The sequence below is a fragment of the Podarcis cretensis genome (genome assembly GCF_951804945.1).
Source record: "Podarcis cretensis genome assembly, chromosome: 1".
NCBI lineage: Eukaryota > Metazoa > Chordata > Lepidosauria > Squamata > Lacertidae > Podarcis > Podarcis cretensis.
The window spans coordinates 111,893,335-111,919,973 of record NC_137170.1 but is presented as its reverse complement, the minus strand read 5'-3'; the positions used below and the strand labels follow the sequence as shown (position 1 = coordinate 111,919,973).

The window sequence follows — 26,639 nt, the reverse complement described above, 5'->3', positions numbered from 1 at the left end:
TTAAAAGTTCAAATTAGCCTCTGGTCTAAACCCTGGTCTAAGCCACCTAGAGCACCATACTCCAACACACAGTTGAGGTCATAGGTCAGAAGAAGTGTCTTTCAAGGAAGTTTGAGTTTTAACACTTCTGAAAATGAAGTATCCCCTCGCTTTGGCATTTCATATCAGATCACTTTTGCCATGTGCTTCATAGAAATCTCTGCAGGCAGCTGAGAAGGATAGTCATTGTGCCATAGACAAGCAGCAGAAGTATATGAAGTATAGTTTCGCAGCCTGGTTAATATGTTACCCTGGTAACAGAGTCAGCAAGGAAAACACTTCTGTGTGGCTGGAGCTCGTAACATATGCAGGCTGCAGACACGCTGGTCATTTAAGCCACTTGGTTAGCATCTGCACCAATGCCAATAGTGCAAATCAGAATTGTAGAATTGGAAGGCGAAAGAACGGCTCAGTGTGAGTGACCCATGTGGCTGCCTTTGGCAAACGATAAATTCTGCTTCATTTTTAATTTTGGTAAGCACCCAACAGCCAGCATTTACTATAGCACTGTATTGTTTAGCACACTTTTATTCCATTTCCATCCTCTCTTAAAAATAGGGTTACCCATCTTCTTTTTAAAAACGGTGATAAATAAATAAATCCATATGTACACAGACAGACAAATAAAAGTATTATTACACGGTGTAGTGGACAGCTGGCTTCAAGGCACAGGCAGTGCAGAGTCTGTGGGAAATATGTCTCTCCTTTAGCTGCATGATCAGTCACATTATTCCCTCCATTACTGCTGCATTTCAAAAGCTGACCTACATTCCCCCCTTTCTGAGTCCTGCAGCAACACCACTCCCTTGCGGTATGAATCCTTTGACAAGCTCAAAATATGGTGCCAGAGATATGCTATCATCTGCCAGCAAGAAATGTGGAGTATAGGGTCCCAGGTATAGGTGGCACTCGAGGAGGCAAAAGGCATGCCAATTACTTTAAATTTAGGGGGCCGTGCCCAATGTAGAATAGCACACATATATAAGATATTATTATTATTATTATTATTATATTCTGTTTTTAATATTCTGTTGGGAACCGCCCAGAGTGGCAGAGTGGCTGGGGAAACCCAGCCAGATGGGTTAAATACTAAATTATTATTATTATTAAACTGCTTGTGCAGTTATTTTCTTTTGGATGTTAAAAAACCTTCTGATGTACATTATCAAAATGTTAAAGGTTTCAGAATAGGAATGTATACATTCAGTCTAAATACAAGAAAGCTATGCAGGATTTCTTCTTCCTGTTGGCACTCTTGGGATTTTGTCATTCTCAATCATTGGGTGTTATCTGTAAATTTGGATACCGCAACCTGATTCCAGGTCTTTGGAAGCCTCACTGATTACCAGCCACCATTAGGAAAGCTTCTGTTTCCACCTTCTGATTTCTAATAGATATTGATTCATAAGAGGAGCTATCAGCTGATCCCATGACTGTCAAGATTTGATGTAACAAACTCCTTAGCGCTACACTGAGCTCCTCCCAATATGTATTATTAATACATATGTATGATTATGTGTTATGTAATATGTATTATTAATGCATATGCCTGCAAATCATATGCATGTGCACATGCATTTAGATGCATCAAGGTAAGAATACCAGATGCTTAAAACCAAGCTTTTAAAATATAATCAAGAAGTTGACAATTCATAGTTAATGAAAAAATATGGAAAGTAAAATAATACAAGAGAGGAACTGAACTTTAGCTTTTTTAAAAATAAACTATTCTTCTCAGGAGGCTGAGAGAGATGGCTGCTTGCTGACCTGGGCCACTTTGTAAAATCCTGGATTTCTACCGAAAACATTGCTTCTCATATTCTTAATATGCCATCCAGAAGATGATCATGATGGTTTTGTACATTACGTTAAGGTCTTTCCATGTTTTCTTACCCTCATTCCTTCAAATCGTGATAAAGCTCTTAGGGGTCTCAAAGCCCTTAAAGTCCTCAGTGATTTAATGGCGCCAAGTTCAGAGTAGCCCAAGGCATTAGCTGTTAAGCTAACTAAAGAGACCTGCACATGAAGAAAAAAGAAATTAATCTGTAAGCTATATAACACATATAAGAATCAGCACATACTTTTTCTATAACTTTGCAGAGATCATTTCAGTCATTCACTGTAGCAGAACAAATGGCTCAAAGGGCACCTCACGATAAAATGGACACAAAGGTAAATGCTTTAGTTATTCTCATTATAGAAGAGTTTGAAAAAGAATTTTGCCTTGGCCCAGCTAGTGAATTTAAACAGGTTATCTGCCACTATGCAATGGCAGACCCACCAAGTGTCCCTATTTTCCAGGGACGTCCTTGATTTAGAGAAGCCATCCTGGTTTCTGATTTAATCCCGCCCAGAATGTCCCACTTTCCCTTAGGATGTCCTGATTTTCATTGGAGAATTGTTGGAGGGTATGGAGCTATCCAACCCCCGAGCCGTCTGAAGCCAATCCTGTATAGGGATTTTAAAAAAAATGTTTAATGTTTTATTATGTTTTTATATGTTGGAAGCTGCCCAGAGTTGCTGGGGCAACCCAGTAATATGCATGAGGTATAAATAGTAAAATTATCATTATGGAATGGGACATCCCTATTTTCATTGGAGAAATGTTGGAGGAACATATGCAATGGAACATATTTTGGCATTTCAACGGTTTCTTGTGTACAGGAAGGGTAAAGGCACGCACACTGTCTCTACAAAGTGAATAGCTTCTTCTGGATTGATGGGAAGCGCTTCTACATAATTTGATTTTCGACTGAGCAAGGCTAATGCCGTTTCTAAGGGGAGGTGCAAGACCATGCTTAAAATGCCTGCCACTTGTTCCAGGGCATAATTTTCAAACCCTGAATTATGCATGCAGTTGTTTGCGTTCAGGTGTAAGACGAAGTAGAAGTGCCTGTCTTTTGAACTGGGATGTTATGTCAGGCTGCATGGCAGTTTATGCAAACTGCTGCCATCAGCTTGTTGCAAGGGATTTACTGCAGTGTTTTCTAACCAAAGCCCCCTTCTTGCATCAATCACGCAACAGGGCTCCGTGTGTTGAAGTGGATGCAAGGCCCTGCTGCTGGCCGTGTCCCAAACATTGTGCAGCTTCCCCAGCCCCACCTGCAACTTTCACATGTCGAGCAAAAGGAGAGTTTTCATACGTAGACACCTATGCATATAGGCTTCCATCGGATCAGGGCACCCATAGCATCAGGGTTCTCAATCTATGGAAGACTAAGTGTGTAGGTGTCCCTGTTGTATAGATCCATGTTGACTACAATCCAGAGTTTTGCTATGGACACCATCCACAACTTTACCATGGATTCCAAAATATAGCCCCAAAAGGTGCGCGCGCACAGAATGCTAGTGGATGGATCTGGATCTAGCTTTGGACCATGCCATTACAGGTAGATATAGATTTCATTATCTCTGAAGTTTTTCTTAATGACATGGGGGAGAGGACACATTTTTTTATTAAATTCATATAGCAATTTCTTCTGCTTAACTGGTAAATTCAGCTTGTACTAGTTCGGAGTGGTTTCGTCAATGCCGCAGTACGAAAATAATTACCCCAGCCAGATCACCACACTACTAAGGCCCAAATGGCTATTTTCTGGAAGTAATTACATCCCTGGTTTCTGCAAGTAGTGGCCACACTGCTTTTGTTCACATTATACCATCCTATTATGCAATTCTGGATTAAAGTTACTAGTGATTCTTGCAAATGTGTTCACTTTACTCCACAATTCATACAAAATAGAAAAGAATCCATGGCACAGTAACTGTAGTTAATTCACCATAACTCATTTTCATAAAGGTAGATTGCGTATTCAGCTCATAGAAAAAGAATACGTACATCAACAATGAGGAAATCCAGCCAGCACCAGGCATTGGTGAAATACATTTGAAAGCCATAGGCCACCCACTTCAGAAGCATTTCCAGAATGAAGATGTATGTGAAGACCTTGTCAGCATACTCCAGCATGGTCTTGATAGTCTTGCGCTGTTCAATATATATGTCTTCAAAAGCCTGTAGACGAACACACACACACACACACACACACACACACACACACACACATATTGGATGGATTTTAGTTTGACATTAATCTTTGAATTATTTTTGTTTCCCTTTCTAGTATTTGAAAATTCAGTCCCCTCTTCCTCTCTGTTGTTTGACATTCACGGGGGAAGGAACAAAAACATGCTTTGCACACAGGAGGACCAAGTTACAATGTTTAGGTAGCAAGTAATGGGTCTTTTTGAGACCCTGGAGAGCTGCTACAAGCCACAGTAGAAAATATTGGGCTAGATGTACATCGTTTAACCTTCCAAAGCAGCTCCCTGTCTTCCTTTCCTCCATTCTGCAGAATTATTATTATTCAGCAGCTAAGGGTCACATTGTTGGAGTGGACCTTGTGGGATCTCTAGCGCAACACCTGTACAGTGCACAAAATCTAGAGCTGGAACGTTCCAAACTGATGGCTGTCCCATCTCCATTGTTTAACTTCTTACCATCAAGAAGTTTCTCCTAATGTTCAACCAAAGTCTTCTGTGACTTTATCTTCTTATATGAGACCACCCTTCAGGAATTTGGGTGAAGTAATAATAATACCTTTATTGTCAATGTACAACTTGTGTACAGTGAAATTAACCGAGCCTCCCTCCCCCTCCCCCCCACAAACACTCAATCTCATTGCACTCTGTGTTCTTGTCGCACAACACACTAACCCTGAAAGTCAGTTGCACTATATTATTTTCCATTCAGCAGCCTAACAGCCCACGGATAGAAACTGTTTTTTAGCCTGTTGGTATGACTGATTATACTTCTAATCTCCTGCCCGAGGGCAGAAGATTAAAGAGGTGCTGGCCAGGGTGTGAATTGTCCCTGAGAATTTTTCTTGCTCTCCTAAGGCATCGATACCTTACGATGTCATTTAGCGGACTCAGGGGACAGCCCATGATATCATGTGCTGTGTTCACCACCCTCTGTAAAGACTTTCTGTCCGTGGCTTTCAAGCCAACGTACCACACTGTGACACAATATGAGAGGGCACTTTCTATTGTGGACCGGTAGGAGGAGGTCATCAATTGTTGTTTAACATTGTTCTTTCGCAGGACCCTGAGTCTCTTTTGGGCCTTCCTAACCACCTGAGTTATACTGTTTTTCCAAGTGAGGTCTTCACTAAGGTAAACTCCCAGGAATTTAAAGGAAGTACTACTATGTTTCCTCTTTAAAATAAACATACCCAGTTCTTTCAGCTTTTTCTCACAGTACACTGGTGCCCCGCAAGACGAACGCCTCGCAAGACGGAAAACCCGCTAGACGAAAGGGTTTTCCGTTTTTCGAGGCACTTCGCAAAACGAATTTCCCTATGGGCTTGCTTCGCAAGACGAAAATGTCTTGCGAGTTCCTGCGGGGTTTTTTCCCTTTCCCCCCCCTTTTCCTAAGCCCTAAGCCGCTTATCAGCTGATCCGCTGATAAGCCGCTTATCAGCTGATCTGCTAAAAGCCGCTAAACCGCTAATAGCGCTAATCCGCTAAGCTGTCAATGGGCTTGCTTCGCAAGACGAAAAAACCGCTATATGAAGAGCCTCACGGAACGGATTAATTTCGTCTTGCGAGGCACCACTGTACTTGTTTTCCATGCCCTTGACAATATTCACTGCCCTCCTCTGAACACCTTGTTTTGCCTACATTCCTCTTAAAGTGCAGCATCCATATCTACACATAATGTTCCAGATAAGTACTACTGAGGAATGAAGTGGAACAGAAAATGTCTGTTGGAACAAGTCTGTTGTCAAGACTTGTTTCAATTCATGTCAACAGATTCTAGCGGAAATAATAATAATAATAATAATAATAATAATAATAATAATAATAAATTTATACCCTGCCCATCTGGCTGGGTTTTCCCCACTCCTTCTTCCTGTATCTTCATGTTACTTGGCCCACTTTGCCTTTCTTGTTCTATGTGCTACCCTAATCCAACTCCTTCTGTCAGTGGACAGTGTAGCCCTGACTCATTGATAGTGATGGTGTAAAGCTATCCATAAATAGCCCAGGCATTGGAAAGAAGGTATAAACATTGGAAACAATGGAAACGAAATAAACCAAGGAGATCAGGTGAAAACCAGGGGCACCAACTTGGGCCTTATGGGTGCCCAATGGCACCTGCGACATAATGTCGTGACAGGCAGGGCCTTGGCTGTTGCTTCTGAGGTCTGGCAGGGTCTTGGAGGCACGCACGAGGCCTTACGAGACCTCCAACATTGCCTCGGAGGTTGCGTTGGAGCCCGTAGTGTGGGTGCCAAGCACCCAATTATTATTATTTTTGTAGGTGCTAGGGCTCTGAAAGGGTCCTCTATGGTTGGCACCAGTAGTGAAAACTAACTCAGCCTCCTGAACATGAATCTTTCCTCCCTTCTGCCTTGCCAGTGTGTGAACTCAGGAGAGCACTGGAAAAGGTGGTTATTCCATCTTTGGTCACCCTCCCCTGACACAGCTCTATGGATTGCTCTCTAAGGTTCTGTGGTAAAGAACGGTTTTCAAAATTACCAGAGCACCACTGCTGAGAAGAATCATGAAGACAATGAAAGTCTCAAACCAATTATGTTCTACTATTTTGTAGCAGGTCTTCCGAAGATTCCACCATAGTTTTCCTTTCCCGTCTTCTACGCTGACTTGGCAGCACTTGAACTTCCGAACACAGCCTGGCAAAATGCGGCAGGAGGATGTGACAAATGAGAGTAGCATAGTAAGTTATTCTGAAGCTACAGTTAATTAACAACATTTTCTATGGTCAGTCTTGAGTAGAATATATTCTATACTAAAATACAGTCCTAAAATAGTTTGTCCATTAAAATTAAAACTCACTCAAGTCGGCTCAGTTGTTCGGGGAGGGGGGAAGGAAGATAGGCCAGCTTAATCTATTTTACATGCCGTGAATTCTCCAAGTGGATCCCATTTGGAACAGATCTACTTATTTCACTGTATACTAATACAATATGTACATTGTGTCCCAACACAATACAATTTTTGAGTGTGGGCTCTTATAGAAACAAAATGGCACCATTTACTCGCAAGAGTGAGGCATCATCAGGGTAGGGAGAAACCTAAAGTGTGCAGAACCCTACAGTCTGCATAGGTACAATTTCTTTTAAGAAAAAGGACAGCCCAATGAGGAGGACTGAGCATACTCAAGTGGCTACAGAATACTGGCTGACAATTTGAGATTGAGAAATGCAGATGTGCATCCTGAAAGAAGGCATGACTGACTGACACTACAAACTGAGGCATTTCGTTTCTTGTGATGTATAAAGCAATTTGTGTTCCTGTTTGTGCTCTGTATAATAAGCCTGATTACGTTTGAATGAAACACACACAACTCTTCCTCATTAAGAATAAGCTAACCGTGTGTAGTTTACAAGTAGCATCAGAGGATTAATTCTTCCCACAAAAATTTTGCCTCCACAGGACTCCGTAAGTGTGAAATCAAAAAACAAAAACACCCAAAGCATAAATATATATTAACTTGGATTACTTTTTTCTAGGAAATTTTTTTGTAAGCTGGATGTGAGAAATTTGTCAAATATTCATAGGGTTGCTGGGTCACAAGAAGCAATTCTGGGTAACAGACCAACAGTGTTTACCTTGGAAGCAAACGCTGGATCTGAAGTTGTGCACAACTTATATCATTGCTAGCATAACAGGGCAGGAATACAGATAAGCAAAACAAAATGCTCCCCCAAACAAAGTAGTTTCAATTTTTTATATTCCTCACCTTCTGTAAAACAGGCTTCTGGTTCAAGAGATTCTTCTGGTTCGGCTTCAGGTTGCTCTCCAACTGGGGGGACTCCAACGTCAACCGTGCTACCTTCAGATGAACTAGATGCATTTAGTTTCTGCAAATAAAAGCCCCATGTGAAACTGTTAATTACCATTCTATTTCTTATAGGACTGGGTTGCACTTAATGCATTCCAAAATGCTCTCTGTGTAATTAAGAGCTCTCAAATGAAGAGCAGAACTGTGGAGGCCAGTTTGCTTTCCTGTATGTGAGGCCATAAGTATTATTAACCACATCAAGTGGGGGGGGGGTTCCCCCATGATAGAAGGGTTTCGGTATATTCATAGAAGGAACCACCTTTTTGAACCAATTTGCTAAGAAACTAAGCCACATACCGAACTGACAGTTCTGAAGTAACACTAATTGGTAAGATAGAGAGAGAGAGAGAGCACCATGAATTGCAGCATTTTCCCCAAGTTACGGCAAAAACTGAAGGAAGCATTTTCATGTCAGATGCAGGTACAGTATGCATATGATGCAAACTATGTTTAACCCTTTACTTCCTGTTGACATGAAAAGACAAATTATCAGTGTATAAGTACTTCTAAGTTTCTGAGGTTTCAGAAAGGAAAGCAGCGTATTAATTCCAGAGCGGGAGCCATTATTTCGCATTCTCTTTTGCCAATGCACTTGCACAGCTGAGTGTGCATTTTTAAAACAACTTTTTATTCTTGCATGGTACACATATGTGTCCTCTTTAGTACTTAGATAATTGTGTGTATTTTTACGATAGCATTTAAAACACAATTTTTCAAAAATGCTATTTTTGGAGGGAAAGCGATTGTGCCAATCATGAAAAGTTGACGTCATCTAAACTTCCAACTGGTTTCCTGATGTGATTAAGGAAAGCTAGCAGGGTGCTGCATTGGCAGCAGTAGACAAATATGAGTACCATAGTGAATAAAAGTAGAGCTGATAATCGCATTCTGTAGCATTCTACAATGTTATTACCATGGTAGTGTATAACATCAGTAAATGGCTGCATTGGTAAGTAACTATCTTTATGTGGGGAATGATGTAAGCAGATGGTGAATAACGCATACTGGTGTCAATGTACTATTATAAAAAGATCATTTTTTACATAATACTCCAAAACAAAGCTGTCGGCATTATTCATCAGAATCAAGCTTTTTCACGAACTCTTAACCAGCTAAAATATTAGTTTGATGAAGAAAGTACTTTACCAGTTTTGAGGTGTTCCAGTTTGAATTTTATTTAAGCAGCAGAAAGAATTGGTTACCATTCTGAATTTACTATTTTTTTAAAAAGCCTCAGATTATCCTCAAGCTGTTTCTACCAATCAGCCCTTTCTAGTCTATTTTCTGGTGGTTTCACTAACTTCTGGATCAATAAAATTACTTTGCTTCAGAAGACTATTTGCCATTTCATGGGTTTTAAAAATCGATTTTTAGGAGGTATGAACAGGTTCTATTGATTGCATCAGAATATAATTTATAATCTGCTCTCTGTTTTGTTTTTATAAAAAGGCTGTGTAATGGTACTTGCAGGGAGAGGGGCAACAGAATTAGATTAAAGATAATCTTTTTGTTCATCTGAGTCCCTTGTTTTTATAGGAAACAAAAACTGTTGTTAGTTTTACACTGCCAGAGGAAACACACATTCAATTTTCAATGCACTTTAATATCAATAAACAAAATAAAGGTCAATGGGGAACGAATGCTATCCCCATGTACACTAGCTGTATAGAACCATATAAAACAACATAATATTCACACAAGTATAGTATAAGGGGACTGCAAGCATTGCACTCTTGTTCAATGACAAAAGGAAGTTTCTGATAATATAAAAATAGTAACCACACCATCCAAAATTGGAATAGGCTATCTCAGTACAGTACTTCCAACATACCTGTTTATCTCAGAACAATAAAACCTGGGATTAATCATTTATCAATAATAATCTTACTAATACTGACCAGTAAGCAGTTTCCTGATAGTACGATCTTAGCCACCTTGTAGCAAAATGCATATTGTGGTCTTTTATCAAGCCGGAGGTGAGGGATCAATGTTGGGAAAATCCAGCACACTCTTGAGTGCAGCTTCAAAGGATATATTTTGTACTTAGCAACAACTGATGTACAATATCATTTACAAAGTGCAAATGTATATAAATCATAACTCTTTGCCGCAAAATAGAGAAAAAACAGTTGCAGGAAATTCACTGCAACAGTATCCCTTGATATGCAGCCTTCTATCCTAAATGGAGGGACGCAGGTGGCGCTGTGAGTTAAAGCCTCAGCGCCTAGGACTTGCCGATCGAAAGGTCGGCGGTTCGAATCCCTGCGGCGGGGTGCGCTCCCGCTGCTCGGTCCCAGCGCCTGCCAACCTAGCAGTTCGAAAGCACCTCCGGGTGCAAGTAGATAAATAGGGACCGCTTACCAGCGGGAAGGTAAACGGCGTTTCCGTGTGCGGCTCTGGCTCGCCAGAGCAGCGATGTCACGCTGGCCACGTGACCCGGAAGTGTCTCCGGACAGCGCTGGCCCCGGCCTCTTAAGTGAGATGGGCGCACAACCCCAGAGTCTGTCAAGACTGGCCCGTACGGGCAGGGGTACCTTTACCTTTACCTTTTATCCTAAATGGAGACTAGAAAAAGGCTTTGGCTAAGCACTGTTTTATAGAAATGGCCACAAATCATAAATTACACTATATTCTTCTCACAGATTGGTACAAAGTATATGCTCAGAAATGAAGTTCAACCAAAATCAAAGGGAATGGCTTCCAGGTAAAGATGTTCAGGCTCAGGTACTTACATAGTGCAGCTATGCATACCTAAATCCCAAGAAATCCAGTAGCATATAAGTACAGTGTATAATTTAATACATCAGATGCACAAATAGATTTTTGGTATGCACTGACTGCCCCGTTCCTTCCAATTGATGGGCTTAGTCCATCTGTACATGGAACGCACATGCAGATCATGTTGCAATGAATTCTGATGTCGACGCACATGTAGAGCTTCTACATAAATGGAGCTCCTGTGCTTATAAACCACCGATAGACTGAATGATAGACACCTATCATATGTAATCTATGCAATTCACGCTTAGTCAATAGCTGTATATAGAACCATAACATCCTATTTTTTTAATAGTTTGAAATTGTAAAATATTTTGCTTGCATCATTCCAAACTGCAGGGGTGGGTATGTGTTTTTTAGCATTAATGCTGCAGAATTAGCAGAGCCAAAAGCAAAAAAAGCAAACCAAAATCATGATGAGTCTACTCAGAAAATAAAGAGAAATCTTTAGGTTGTTTTTTTTTTGTTTGTTTTTTGTTTGGAAGAAAAAAATTGTTTAGTAACTTGTGAGCAGCACTAAGTCCAAAGAATAAACAAGTACGAATCTCAGTCTTTTTTCAGTCCTTGAAATTATGTGTAGTTCATTCATCAAATTAGTATATTAGACATTTCACATGCAAACACAATGATCAGGCAAAAGTCTAAGATACCATTATCTGAAACGCAAACAGCCACTTTACATTCATCTTGGTTGAGGTACAAGTCTACATTTCATGAATTGTAAATTAAACCTTTCAGGTTTCTTCTCAGTGAGAAATTGGCATGTTTCTTGCAACAGGCTGTAATAATAATAACAATCTTATTAGTTAACCGAGCCTGAAGTGGACACTGCGCAGCACCCAAGCAACTCAGAAAGAGAAAGCACCCCAGGTTTGCGAGATTTGTTCGTCTTATTCAAAGATATCATTTATCCTTAAAAACAGAGAATGCCGTCTGCCCATATGATGAGGCAAGCCTGGGATTGTCGGGGGTCAGGATTGGGGGAGTGGGTGTTAAAAGTAAGAGAGGCACATTCAGAGATTTATACAGTGCACACTGGTTATGCTGGAAGCACTCTCTTTAAATCTGCCCATTTTGAATCTCCAGTACTTCAAAAGGAAAGTTTGTGATAAGGCGTTAAATACATTCAGTACATACTAACAGAGCCAAAAATTATAGGCAAGTCATTAAGAGTTTTCATTTCTGAGTTGCTCTGTATTGTGGCACCTTTGGCTATATAGAAATAATGGTTTATATAAAATCATCCCTTATTTAATTTATTTATTTGCTACCTTTCCTCCTAAAAAAGCCCAGCCAGCCCTTATGTAGCAATGTGACAGAGAGGAACTGCAACGTCACTTGTCTTTTGAGGATGTGCATTATGAATATACACAGGGAATATCACGCAGTTAATTTGCCAGTTTCTAAAAGGGACATCTTCCAGATTTTAGGTAGAAGGGTCTGATTGACTGAACTTGAATTGAGAGTGTAATAGGGCACATAGTAGCACCTCTTGAAAGGAAATATACTATTTTGTGTTGGTGGTGCCCAAAGGGTCACAAGTGTTGAGTTGAGCTGTTGTTGTTGTTGTTGTTGTTTAGTCGTTTAGTCGTGTCCGACTCTTCGTGACCCCATGGACCAGAGAACGCCAGGCACTCCTGTCCTCCACTGCCCCCCGCAGCTTGGTCAGACTCATGCTGGTAACCTCGAAAACACTATCCAACCATCTCGTCCTCTGTCGCCCCCTTCTCCTTGTGCCCTCCATCTTTCCCAACATCAGGGTCTTCTCCAGGGAGTCTTCTCTTCTCATGAGGTGGCCAAAGTACTGGAGCCTCAGCTTCACAATCTGTCCTTCCAGTGAGCACTGTTGTTCCCATTGCTTTTATGTACATTTGCCCATTTTCTGGGCAAGAAGCCCAGGAGGATGAACTCAGCAGCATATACTTGTGACTAAGCATGCACAGTACTTTTCTGCCCCATCTTACTACCTTTGCAATACAGAATGTCAACCATAAACATCCTTGGAAAAACATAATGATAAAGCAAGATCTTCCCCCAAAACAATATGCTATGGAAAATATGCCACAATTTAAAGGATGGTTAATTTATTAGAGTTCAGATATTGTACAAACCTTAATATTCTGGGTATTTGGGGGGGGGGCATCTTAGATGCATCAAAAGGTACGCTGCTAACAGAAGAAATAAGCACAATCTAGAAACATTCTAAATTGGTTTTGGTTCTGAATACCTTCTGCCTTTAATATACCAAACAAGATTTACAAATGCGAAGAGGTTTGGCAGTACTGTTATTCGTGTACACACCTGATTTGCTGGTAGCTGTATCATGGTTTCATACAGTAATAATGCTATAACAAAATAAGTAGGGTGGGCAAATCCATACTGGCCCCTTCATAGTTGGGTAGAAGAGGGGATTTCAGAAGGTTGTCATGCAAGCCACACTGCTGAAATTCCCTCTTCTACACAATTCTTAAAGATACAGGCATCTGGTCTCCATTTTCATCTGACCATGCTAAAGGGAAGTGCTTTTTTAATTATAAAATTGAAACTAAAATAAGAAATAAGTATGGTCAACGTGGAATTATTTTGGGATGCAACAAAAAAACCAAGACTATTTTATTATGCTCTTAATAAGAGTGTTTTAAACAATAACAACTGCGCATGAACCCCACATTTGCATCTATTTACATAACTTGCATGCTCCTTTGAAATGTAAGCATTTTTTGGGTGGGGGAATGGAAAACTACTAAGCAGAGCATCTGCAAATGATCTCAATATCTTATTTTAATTAAAACTGATTTTCGAAACCTGCCATGCTATGGAAATTAAATGAAAGAGGTGGAAGGAGCTATTAAAGGAATGGCAGGAGAAGACAAACACATACAAATTGATTTTAAATGATTTGGGCTTATCATATACCTACTGAAAAAAAAATCCCCTTAAATTGAGGGAAGTTGTGATTTCTTAATTTGCAGCAAACCTTTTCGCATACAAGTGGCACAGACACCAATATCAGGCAACAGCAATCAGCGACACACTTATGCATGTTGCTTCACTGTAGTAAATAAACACAGGGGAAGGAAAAACACTTCCGGGGGGCAATGCCTGTGGCACCCCCTTGCATGCTTTTCAGGTTCTGTTTACATAGCTGCAAAGTAGTCCACCCATTTTCCCCAGTGCTTATTACTGTATTCCCAAGACTGGGACATATGTTTAAAGGGCCAAACTATATATTATGTGTAGTTTGGCGTTGTGTAAATCATTAAAAATAATTAAAATGGCAGACATAGGACGGATCAATATCGGGACTATGGTGAAGTTTTCCGCTTTCACTTTTTAAAAAAACTTTTTTAAAAAAATTGCCCCTTTTCTGAAACTATTATTTCTGAACAGACTTCCCTCCAGATGAAAATAGCACCTGGTAGAGGGTATTTTATTTTTGTGCTTGCAGCTGCAGGGTGGGTGTTGTTTAACCTGCAGCGGTAGTGTTTTGCTAGTCTAATTTCCCCCGCATTTTGTTTTGCATGACAAAGTTTTGAAAAGTTGCTGAAGTGTTATCTGTTTGTATTCGTTGTACAGCTTAATGGCAGGCTATAAGGTCACACAGGCATTTTAGCTTGCGAAATAAAGCTAGTTATTTTCGTTATAAACTCAGAAATCATGCACACCACCCAACAACATTAATTGTAAGTGCAGTAGTATAAAAATACCCCTAGGCTTGATTAAGACAGGGGTGGGGAACCTCAGACCCGGGTGCAAATGCAGCCCTCTAGGATTTCCTTTTGGGCCCTTGGTCTTCTCCTAGGCTGTGCAGAAATGCCCACCCACCAGTGGCCTCTGTCTTCCAGCAAGTTTCCTTTGAGATAATGTGACCTGCAGGATGAAAAGGTTCTCCACCCTTGGATTAAGCAATTAATCCCTTTGCTTGCCCAACGTACTTCGTCTCCCAGTTACACCTAGTGAAACAAATGCTTTTCAGGTTGAACAAATTACATGCATTTCTTCTTCCGCTTGCTATAAAATTGCATTATAATAAAGAGTGCGGCCTAACTGGAGTCTGAACGCCTACAAATGTTGGACTTGCCAATCCTGCCTGCCCATGCTGTGATGCGAGTCACCTGACTCGGCAGAGAGCAGCCGTGTAGCTTTCTAATATTGCAATGGATGGGAGGGGAGGAGGAAGATGGCTGAGTAGCATGCAAGCCAATCCATATCCAGTTAAAAGGTATCATATATAGAGGTAGAACAACTTGCTTAAGTAACCTGTGTAAAATTGATGCTGCTCGTTGCTCTGCTTGGTAAAAACAAAAAGCACCAGAGCTGCATTCCTGAATGATCCAGCTTGATTTTAATCCTGCGAGAAGTAAGAATGGTAGGACATGAAGTTTATAAAACAGTATCTCTGCTTTTGATTTTGGATTATTATTACGTATGACTTGGCTTACAGGTACTAATTGCACGTCATCTAAAATAACACAGGGAAAAGGTGTATTCATTGCCTTAATAAAAATGTCCCTCAAAATCATGCACTGTTAAATGTTGCTAGAATTTGATTGCAATGTACAGAGGTAAATTAGAAGCTGGATCCTAAAACAGAGGAGATTCCTGCAGAAGCTGCACTGACTCGCTGGACTGGATTTTCAAATCACAAACCTGAAATTAGTTTCAAGGTCACACACAAGGCTGGAACATTCACAAGTACCTTTGGAATGGAACCCTCCTGTTTTCATTTAACAAAACTATGAAATAGTTTTACCAAAGTTAATAAATAAATGTCTTCTAAAATTTCTTAATCTGAACAAATACATTATAACTCCTCCGGATGCCTAGAATTCAATTTTTTAAAAAATCACCTTAAATGACACTGTGGAAAGCAACACTTCTTTTTGTTATTCATAAGTCTGAAGTCCAATAAACCATGGACAACAGCTTATTTAGATAAAACTTTGTGCTGGTGCCACACTGCTTGATTGTTCCTGATTGCTCCCAGCAAGCCATGAAGCCTTGGCTTGTCATTATGAATGGACTATGATTGTGGGCTGTTTCTTCCTAACAAGCCCAAATGAAGCCATGGTTTGTTGTTAGCTTGCTGATCATAGCTAACTATGGAGCAACAAGCACAATCCCAGTTCAAATGTAATGACAAGCCAGAGCTTTAGGGAAGAAACAAAGTGGGAGTGATTGAGCAATGTGCACTAGATTGTGTATTGAGCTGCTCAATTCCAATAACTATACTTTATCATTTTGTGTGAACAAGGTCACAGAATGGGGGGGGGGGGGCGGCCATCTTCTTTCCCAACCAGCTTTTCCTAAGGCAGACCTATTCACCAGTCAAACTCACCGTCTTCCTCCACCAATCAAACCAGGCTACATTGGGCCACATACGGAAAGCATACAACAGATAGGGTTCCAGGTTTTTGCCCTGGGTGTTAATTGTCTGAAAGTAGGTGGCAGCTAAAGGGTTTTGAGGTATGCAAGCGTACAAATTCCATGCAGCTTGAGCAGATTGTGCTGGCACAGGAAATTATTCCCCTATTATTAGGTACAGTTGTGATGACCACAATTTCCCCCCTCTGTGGCTACTAGCAGCTATGCTCTTATTATTAGGATAGGGTTTGTGGTGTGAGAGCAAAGTCTCAAACATCACCCCCTCAGCGCCTTAGCCCAGATTTGCCTGGGCCAGGCTATGGCTATTTTATAAGAAAGGGGGGAAATGGGGAATAATGGAATTATAACAATGGAAGTCCCACATAATGGGTAGTTGGCTCAGACTGCGGCACCGTTGTAGCTTAGAGTTCGCTGTAATCTGTCCTGAGTGTCCTGACATTGTGTATGAATAGTAAAATATTTTAGCAAAATAATGGTTTGAGTTCCCCACAATGCCCTGTCTAACATTTCAAGGTTTTGTGCTGCCGGGGACCAGACAACCCTAAACACAGAAGTGCTTAAAAAGCAACAACTCCAAGAATGTAATGCAAGAAGCATATCACATGTGAAAAAATTCCTCCCTTCCCTCTGCAACCTTGGGCCACTAATTTTATCTTTGTGCAGAGGGGATATCCCCAGTTCCAAATATAACAGCCAGGCAGACAATGAGCACAATTCCCAAAATAATTCTCTAGATGAAGTTTCACCAAAACATGTGGAGGATGCCATGTTGCTGAAGGCTAACCTAGTTTTTTTCAAAACTAAAATAAAATATGAGACTAGTCCATGCCACCCAGAATTCCACCTGCCATTGCTCAATCCCAAATATTATTGAGGAAAGTGCTAGAAAATCTATATTGAGGGAATGGGTGGCTGGGGGGTTATCCTCCTAACCCAAAATGTCTACATCTCAGGCATTTACTGTAGGTGGGGAAATTCCCCAACACATTCTAGCATCCAGTGTGTGTTGTTCACAGTTTGAGGGAGGCTAAAGCTAACTTAACAAATTATTGTGTATACCGTATATCCAAAAATGGTTTTTCCCAAAGCATAGATATTTGTACTAAATATCCTGTCTTCTTTCAGCTTAGAATTCTAGGGCAGGTCAAGTTGACACCAAGAACTCAGTGAGGTAGAGGTCATGTTAGATAAATTAGATGATTAACTGTGGGCAATTTAATTACAAGGCTACAAAACTATCACTGATTCTCATTTATTATATAGGTTTGATACAATAAAAAAGTGGGGAATATTAAACATATGAAGTTAATGGTAATCTTCAAAGAAGGAGTTAGAGTATTTCAACTGCCATAACGAACAACCGTGTTAATAAAAATCACTGTCTTCTACCTTTGCATTGGGAAACATGAAATATCAAGGTATATCACTTGTTCACACTGGTGGTAAAACACTAAAATGCCATGTTTTCAAATGGGAACTTCATGTATTTAAAAGGACTGCATTTTGAAGCAATATAGTGTTGTGTATTAAAACTAAACGTACCTCTTTGCTTTCTTCCAAATCTGACTCACTGCTAAACTCCTCCGTGTTCAGATTTTCGAAATCTGATTCTCCAACCGCAATGGGCACGGTCACAGTTACGCTCGGGTTGTTTATGAACGACATGTAATCGCTTTCGTCAATTATGTATTTCTCCACACTGCTGCCGATGCCGCTGGTGGTTCCATTGCCATCTTTCAGATAGTTAAAGTCCTTGCCAATATCTACTATGGTATGGTTAGAAATGCAGCTGTCTTTCTTGTTGTTCAGATCTTCGAGTGGTTTGATTTCATCCAAAGCTTTCTGTTTCCTCACAAAGGCCTTTTGGACAAATTCATATGCTTTTCTTTTCACATAATCGACTCCCCTCTGAATCCTTGCCACAGCGATCTGGAGATTGTTCATTTCATTGTCGTCATCAGTAGCAGCAAGATTGTCTGAACTGAAAGAGCTCAGCAGTAAGGCTAGAAACAGGTTCAAAACCTATTAAGGCAAAAAGACGACAAGAGGTTCTACATATTTTGCACAATTTAAATGACAATAATTCTTTTCTCGGTGTAACAATTTTGTATCCTAATTATTATCCTGCCAAGCCATTCTTACGTCATGCTTCCAAGTCTAGCTGCTGTTTGATTCCAGCTCCCGTCAGCTCCAGACAGCATGATGGAAGTTGTAGCCCATGTTCCCTACTCCTGCTCTAAGCTGAAGGTGTCCTAGGGTCTACTACCTGAAGATGAAGTTTCAGATTTGCAAAACATGACCTAAGGCCTCCTTCTTCGTGCGGAAAGAACATGTACTGGACATGTGGTAGAAAGCTTTTGTATGGAGAAGCCACTTCATTGTTGAGATGAAACTAACAAGGCATCTCAAACTGAGAATTAGAAGGGGAAAGAGTTTGTTCACCGCTGCTCTCTTCATTCTTTATTGCACACACATTTCTAAGTTCCTGTAGCATTCATCCATTATTTTTTTCTACACGCTTATTGCAACTTCTTATTACGGGCACTGGAAAGGAAACAGGGAAAGGAATTTCAGGAGCTTGAGGAAAGATTTATTTCAGGCCTGATGCATTTCAGATTGATCCTTTCCTGGGGGCACATTTTATTTAGCTGTTTCTTTTAACCACCACAGTAATTCCTATACAGTCATACCTCGGGTTGAAGTAGCTTCAGGTTGAGCATTTTTGGGTTGCGCTCCGCGGCGACACGGAAGTAACGGAACATGTTACTTCTGGGTTTTGCCACTCGCGCATGCGCAGATGCTCAAAATGACATCACGCACGTGCACGGAAGCGGCGAATTGCGATCCGTGCAGACGCGAGTTGCGTTCGCTTCAGGATGCGAACAGGACTCCAGAACGGATCCCATTCGCATCCAGAGGTACCACTGTATCCTGGAGGCATTGGGCTGCATCCATAGCAGAGGTAAATGGGGATGGGCATCCTTTTCCCCACTGGGGGGAACTTCTTAAGGGGTCTTGAAGTGTTGCTTTGGGCCTCAACCCAAACCCAACTCAGGGAGTTGGCCCAGATGCCATACTCTTGAGGTGCACATTGGGAACACTGTATAGGTTTGCACCTTGGTGGACCCGGATTCCATAGAAGCCTTGCAACGTCATCCATACACTCAAGTTTGGATGGTGCTATCAGCCAACAGGTGGACTGTCTGATGACTGGATTCCTGCCTTATGCCATGTCAATCTTTGTGAGCTATAACCAATAAGAGCTGAGGTCATGTGAAACCTGCTAATATTTGTGTGTTATTTGCTCTACACACTGAATCTTGCGTTGCAGACACAATATATATTTGTTGGATACATACCACTAGATTTCCAATTACCATGACCATCATGAAGACAGTAAGGCACATTGTTTGTCCAGCAACTTCCATACAATCCCACATAGTTTCTATCCATTCTCCACAAAGTACTCGGAACACAATCAAGAAAGAATGGAAAAAGTCATTCATGTGCCAGCGTGGAAGTTCACAGTCGTTCGAGATCTTGCAGACACATTCCTTGTAGCTTTTGCCAAACAACTGCATGCCAACCACAGCGAAAATGAAGACTATGATGGCCAGGACCAAGGTCAGATTTCCTAAAGCACCCACTGAGTTGCCAATAATCTTTATCAACATATTTAATGTTGGCCAAGATTTGGCTAATTTGAAAACCCGAAGCTGAAAAGTAAGAGTAAGTAGGCATCACTATTAGTGTTTATTATCTTTACATTTCAATTAATATTAGAGCTGTCTTCTGGAAGAAGTAGGTTGATGAAAGCTGACAGTGTATATTTTTTTATTCATAGGTAATTGAGCCTAAAATATTTAATCAAATACTTGCATTGCAGATTAAGTAATTTCGGTTTACACATATGCAAGACTTCTCCTAGTGACTAAATCTGATTAGCAGAGCACATTTTCCTAGTAGCAGAATTAGGAAGCTGCATTTCTTTAAAAGCCAGTTTCTAATATGGAAAACATTAGATGCAATGGGAAGAATTGAATGTTGTGCTGAAACAGACATTCGATCAGTATAAGCCTTGTTGTTTGCCTGACAGAAGGACCTCCCTCTTCTGTTCCAATGCTGTGTTCTGGAGGCTCTCGGGTGCATCATAGCCCAAAAAATATTGGGGGGGGGGGAGGCGCACAAGGGGCATGCAGTGAAAAGAGAGGAAGGGATGCCCCATTGTGCTAGCATGAGCTCCTGTGCTGTCTCCCACTAGCAGAACTGCTTAGTTGATTTCTGGCCAGTGATTTTTTTTTTACTCCTCTTGCATTAAGGGAACAAAGCAGATAGGTCTCAGTGACTTGAATGATTAATAGCTGGTGTACCAAAAGGCCCAAAAGACTTTGAAGGACTATTTTGAGATAAATCTAAGGACAGAAGTGGAGAAACGAGTGATCTGGGACGCAAGCAAGGCCGTGATGAGGGGTTTCTTGATACAGCAGAACTCCTTGAAAAGGAGGAAACAACAGGAGAAGAAAGATAAAATTTTGGAAAGGATAAAAGACAGTGAAAAGAAACTGAGATCCAACCCAAAGTCACATGAGATCTTGAGACAAATCAAACTGTATCAGAAGCAATATATGGAATTGATGAACCAGGAGATTGAATGGAAAATTAAACGAATGAGACAAAAGACATTTGAATCGGCAGACAAATGTGGGAAACTCCTGTCATGGCAATTGAAGAAGAGATTGAAATTGAACACAGTTACAAGTTTGGAGGTAGATGGAAAGAATATTTCGAAACCAAATGAGATCAGCAACTGTTTTCAGAGCTATTTCAGAAGACTGTATGCACAAGGGCCGGAAAACGAAAGAGATATGGAAGAATTTCTTAAGAAATATGGATTACAAAAAATTTCGCAACAAAGTACAGCGTTTTTAAATGAGAAAATAACCGAACAAGAAATCGAGGGTGCCATTCAAAACATGCAATTGGGGAAATCTCCAGGGCCAGATGGACTAACCTCCAGATATTACAAAGCTTTGAAAGACTGGATAATTCAGCCACTTAAGGAGGTTTGCAACGAGATACTAGAGGGGAAAAGGGCACCTGAGACGTGGAAAGAAGCTTTCATCACACTTATACCAAAGACTGAGGTTGATAAAAAACAGATCAAGAACTACCGCCCTATATCATTACTTAATGTGGATTACAAAATTTTTGCAGACATTTTGGCAAGAAGACTAAAGAAGGTGTTGGTGGAGGAGATTCATAAAGATCAGGCAGGCTTTCTCCCGGGTAGGCATATATCTACCAATGTAAGGAATATAATTGACATTATAGAAATGCTGTCAGTGAACATTAATACAAAAGCAGTTTTAATTTTTGTGGACGCGGAGAAAGCCTTTGACAATATATCTTGGAAATTTATGAAAAAGAATCTCCATGGGATGGGGGTAGGCCAAAGGTTTGAAAATGGTATAAGTGCAATCTATTCTGAGCAAAAGGCGAAGTTAATTGTAAATAATGTGGTTATGGATGAATTACCTATAGAAAAAGGGACACGTCAGGGGTGCCCAATATCCCCATTACTTTTTATATCGGTCCTGGAGGTCCTGTTAAATATGATTAGGGGAGATCAGCTGGTAAAAGGGATTCAGGTCGGAGCCAGACATTACAAATTAAAGGCTTTTGCAGATGACTTAGTACTGACTTTGCAAGAGCCAGACACTAGTACCAAAAGAGCTTTGGAATTAATTCAAATATTTGGCCAGGTCGCAGGATTTAAGTTGAATAAACAAAAAACCAAGGTACTGGAAAAGAATTTAACAAATGTTGAAAGGGAAAGATTCCAAGAAGAAACTGGGCTAGTGGTGGCAAAGAGTGTAAAATACCTGGGGATTAACATGACATCTAAGAATGTGAACTTATTTAAGGACAACTATGACAAGTGCTGGACTGAGATAAAGAAAGATTTAGAAATATGGTCAAACCTGAAGCTTTCCTTGTTAGGTCGAATTGCTGTGATTAAAATGAATGTATTGCCTAGAATGTTATTTTTATTTCAGACATTACAAATTGTTGATAAACTGGACTGTTTCAAGAAGTGGCAGAAAGACATATCTAAATTTGTCTGGCAGGGCAAAAAGCCCAGAATCAAGTTTAAGATACTTACTGACTCTAAAGAAAGAGGGGGGTTTGCCCTGCCGGACTTAAGACTTTACTATGAATCGGCAGCTTTCTGCTGGTTAAAAGATTGGCTACTTCTTGAAAATGCAGACATTTTAGATTTGGAAGGATTTGATAACAATTTTGGGTGGCATGCATATATCTGGTATGACAAGGTTAAAGTGTATAAGGGTTTTAAAAATCACATTGTCAGGAAAGCACTATATAATGTATGGATACGGTATAAAGATTTATTGGAAAATAGAACTCCCAGGTGGCTTTCACCTATGGAGGCTAAGGAGGTAAAGAAACTTAATATGACAACCAATTGGCCAAAATATTCTGAGATTTTAGAACAAGAAGGTGGTGAATTTAAACTACAAAGCTATGAGAAAATAAAGTCCAAGGTACGAGATTGGCTCCATTATTTTCAAATAATGGAGGCTTTTAAACAAGACAGGAAAATTGGTTTCCAGGTGGAGAAATCGAAATTAGAAACAGAATTGTTAGAACCCAATACTAAGAACTTATCAAGAATGTACAACTTGCTGTTGAAGTGGAATACAATAGATGAGACAGTGAAGTCTGCTATGGTTAAATGGGCACAGGACATAGGTCATGACATTATGTTTGCTGACTGGGAGCAGTTATGGACCACAGGTATTAAATTTACGGCATGCAATGCCTTACGAGAAAACATAATGAAAATGATTTATAGGTGGTACATGACCCCAGTCAAGCTTGCGAAGATTTATCATCTGCCCAATAACAAATGCTGGAAATGTAAAGAGACTGAGGGTACCTTTTTCCACCTCTGGTGGACCTGCCCAAAGATTAAGGCCTTCTGGGAAATGATTTATAATGAAATTAAGAAAGTGCTTAAGTGCACCTTTAACAAGAAACCAGAGGCATTTCTCTTGGGTATGGTCGGCCAGCTGGTGCCGAAGAAGGATAAGAATTTCTTTTTGTACGCTACCACGGCAGCAAGGATTCTTCTAGCAAAGTATTGGAAGACACAAGAACTACCCACGCTGGAGGAATGGCAGGCGAAAGTGATTGACTTTATGGGACTGGCAGAAATGACTGGCAGAATCCGCGACCAAGGGAAAGAGACTGTGGAAGAAGATTGGAAGAAATTTAAGATGTATCTTAAGAATTACTATAAAACTGAGGAGTGTTAAAATGCTGAGGGAAAAGAAGACGTAGAATTGCAGCGATAATTGGGTTTAAAATTTAGGGTGGAATAGAGAAAGACGACGAATTTCTATTTAATTGGGTAAGATAGGTTGCTGAATAATGGTACTAAACTAAGGATGCAAAAAGGGAAAGGTATGGGGAAGTCCGGGAAAAGAGGGTTATGAAAATAAGGTTATGAAAATATGAGTTTTTTTTGTTTGTCTGTTTTTTCTGTTGTTTTTTGTTTCTGTTAAAAATTGGAAATTAATAAAAATATTTAAAAAAAAAAATAGCTGTAGGCTGCAATCTTATATACACTTACTTTGGAATGAGTAACACTTAAACTTCTAAGGAAACATGCTTGGGGGTGCGCTATTAGAATATTACACTATTACCTGCTGATTTGTTCCTGAGCGAATTTTCAAAAAATCATGCACGTGTAGTAAAATGTATAGTATGTACATTCGTAATTTATATTCTGCATGGTTCCGCGGGAAATGGATAACAGAACTGAGCCTCGGTCCACTGGAATAATATCCAGTACTACAGCAAAATATTCTTCAAAAACTTTCTGCCAAAATGATTGTAGGTTAGGGTGGTTGTCAAGAGTGGGGCAGGTATTTCCATATGTGGTGGGCCTGCCCTGTTGTACACCGATCAAATTATGAATCTGTATATATAATATAATCAAAAGTTGTTTTGAAACCTCACTGATGTACTTACCAGCCTGAAGGATCTTAGGACCGATAACCCTTCCACATTTGCAAGACCCAGCTCCATCAAACTCAGGCTGACAATGATGCCATCAAAAATATTCCAGCCTTCTTGGAAATAGTAATAAGGATCCATAGCTATTATCTTGAGAAACATTTCTGCTGTGAAGATTCCAGTAAACACCTACACAAAAATACATTATTAGTCATCCACCTCAGATAACAATGATCGCATTCATCAAATGTTTGCCGAGCAGAGACGAAGAGCTACAGCATCAAAAAAAAATTGTTTTATTAAGGAAAAAAACAACCCACCAGAAGTGAACCACTTGATCAGGCTTAAATCCTCATACAGGCCCAATCTTTTTTCTCATACAAGTTCTGGTGCTTGGTTTTACTTTTTCAAAACTGCTGACACCACTTCAAGCAGCAAATTTAAAGTAATTTGTAATTAGGCTTTTAATCCTGACCCAATCCAACCCAAGCAATTTCATAATTATTTCAGTGGGTGATATCTAACTAAGTCCAACAGAGTAAAGCAAGTGAAATAAATTAGCTCTTTTTTTTTCTTTTTTTTGCTTTCTGTTATTTATTATACTATGAAGGACTTACCAAATTTCCAACAGACAGCACATGGTTAAACTGAGGAGTCATTGGATAATGCTCCATGGCCATAAACAAGGTGTTCAAAACAATGCAGATGGTGATAGCAAGGTCAACAAATGGATCCATCACTACCAGATTAACAACATGCTTTATTTTTAACCACGGTGGCCAGCAATCCCAGATTAAGCACATGTTAGCAAATTTGTACCAGCAGGGAGGGCATTTCTGTCTGGACTCCTCAAGTTCTAGAAGAGAGAAAAGAGAATGCATAAAAAAGAAATAATTGACTTTATATATTCAACTCATAATTATGTGGTACAGATTTTTTCCCCTACAAGGCATGTTTCGTGATATGATTCATTAAGGTGATGGCATTCTGAGCCCAGTTTAACCTTCACCAAACCAGGATATCAAACCAAAGCTGTATGCTGGTTTGCAAACCACAGTTTGGGTTTAGTGGGTTGCTGTTATATCTGAATCCACAAGCCGCAGACAAATCCCAGATAGGGTCACTGCAGTCTCAAGAAGCCGCTGTACCTTGGAGATGGGAGTGAATATGTGGAAAATGAAAGCACTCTAAACCACTAATTCCCTGTTGTGTGTCTGGAAGCTTAAACTATGGTGTGGGTACCTAACTATGCATAGCAGAAACCATGGTTTGATGTGATATTTCAACTGAGCCAATTAAAATCCTCCTTTACTTCCTCAGCTCTCAATATCACCAGGACAAAGCTTTAGCTGTCTAAACAATTGGCAGTGCCTAAGAAGAAGCTGAAAAATATTTGAAACTCTTAGATGCTACCCTCAGATTCCTAGATACAAATATCAAATTGCCCAGAAACTGGGCACCTAGCTATCAATATGATATTTAACCTAGAGAGCATTGCTAGGAAATCTCCTTGGTAGAAATGAGGGGGTTAAGTCTTTGACACTTGTCTGTCCTTAAGGTTGCAACCTTATGCATATTTACCTACTGAACAAAGTGGGGCTTACTTGAGAGTAGGCATGCATATGATTGTAATGTAACTCTGTTGCTGAAATCAATGTGACTCAACACTGCTCAACTTTGCTCAGCAGAGACTTAGCAGCTCAGTGGCTCTGGCCCACAGGAGTATCCTGTTGCACCATGTTTGTCAATCATAATTTGTGTATTATCACTGTATTTACATTTACTAAAATTGGTAAAACAAGCGCTTCTTCCCTCCTAGATTTAGAATGGCTGTGGGAACAAAAGTCAATGGCCATAACATAATGGTGTATAACTACCAGAAGAGTAAAATAATGGTTGTGGATGCAGAGAACATAACAGGCAGCCAAACAGAAGCAGATAACTGTAAGCGGACATTTTGTTATTTGTTTTCTAAATGGTAATCTCAGTTTTCGTCCACTGGATTTTGGAAAGATTCTACATACCTTCCATTGTGTTGGTAAGTATGCTGGCTATACTCATTGCTCTTTGTCTTGCAGTAGGATCAGACAGAAAATCCATAGACATATGGTAAGAACTGGAGCGTCTTTTTCTTAGTTCTGTTTCTGTAGTGGTGCCCTGAAAACAAAATACTTAGGAATGTTAACAGTTCTCATCTCTTTGGTCCCGTAAGAATACCCACAAACTGAAGATGAAGATACCCAAATCTCCTTTAGGCTGCAAGTCATAAATATTACTTGGCGGTAAGTCCCATTGATGCTATCCAGCAGGGGCAACCATTGTGGTGGAAAAGTGCTACACTACTGCCCTCCTGGAAGGGTGTGGCAAGGTGGGAGCTGCAGAGACACATTTGCACTCCCAATGGTACCGCCGGGCAGCCCCACCTTGCCCCCACTGGCGGAGGAAGAGGAGTGCGGGGGGAGCGCACCACCCCGGCAGTGTGATCGCGGTGGGGTGCCATCGTGGCTGCTCCCCCGCCCACGCTGGGTGC

The 26,639-nt window shown here is 40.4% G+C and overlaps 1 protein-coding gene across 2 annotated transcripts in view; it reads right to left on the bottom strand.

The window, feature by feature from the left end:
* Positions 1–26,639, bottom strand: part of LOC307215744 (sodium channel protein type 2 subunit alpha) — a 103,039-nt gene that overhangs the window by 10,474 nt on the left and 65,926 nt on the right. For both annotated transcript variants that reach the window (XM_079975397.1, XM_079975398.1), the window contains exons 13-21: positions 26,134–26,266; positions 24,727–24,965; positions 24,125–24,298; positions 19,429–19,785; positions 17,612–18,091; positions 7,805–7,925; positions 6,580–6,734; positions 3,878–4,051; positions 1,933–2,055 (exon numbers count right to left, since the gene is read on the bottom strand). In XM_079975397.1, the coding sequence (XP_079831523.1) occupies positions 1,933–2,055; positions 3,878–4,051; positions 6,580–6,734; positions 7,805–7,925; positions 17,612–18,091; positions 19,429–19,785; positions 24,125–24,298; positions 24,727–24,965; positions 26,134–26,266 (1,956 nt within the window). The remainder of the gene's footprint in view (positions 1–1,932; positions 2,056–3,877; positions 4,052–6,579; positions 6,735–7,804; positions 7,926–17,611; positions 18,092–19,428; positions 19,786–24,124; positions 24,299–24,726; positions 24,966–26,133; positions 26,267–26,639) is intronic.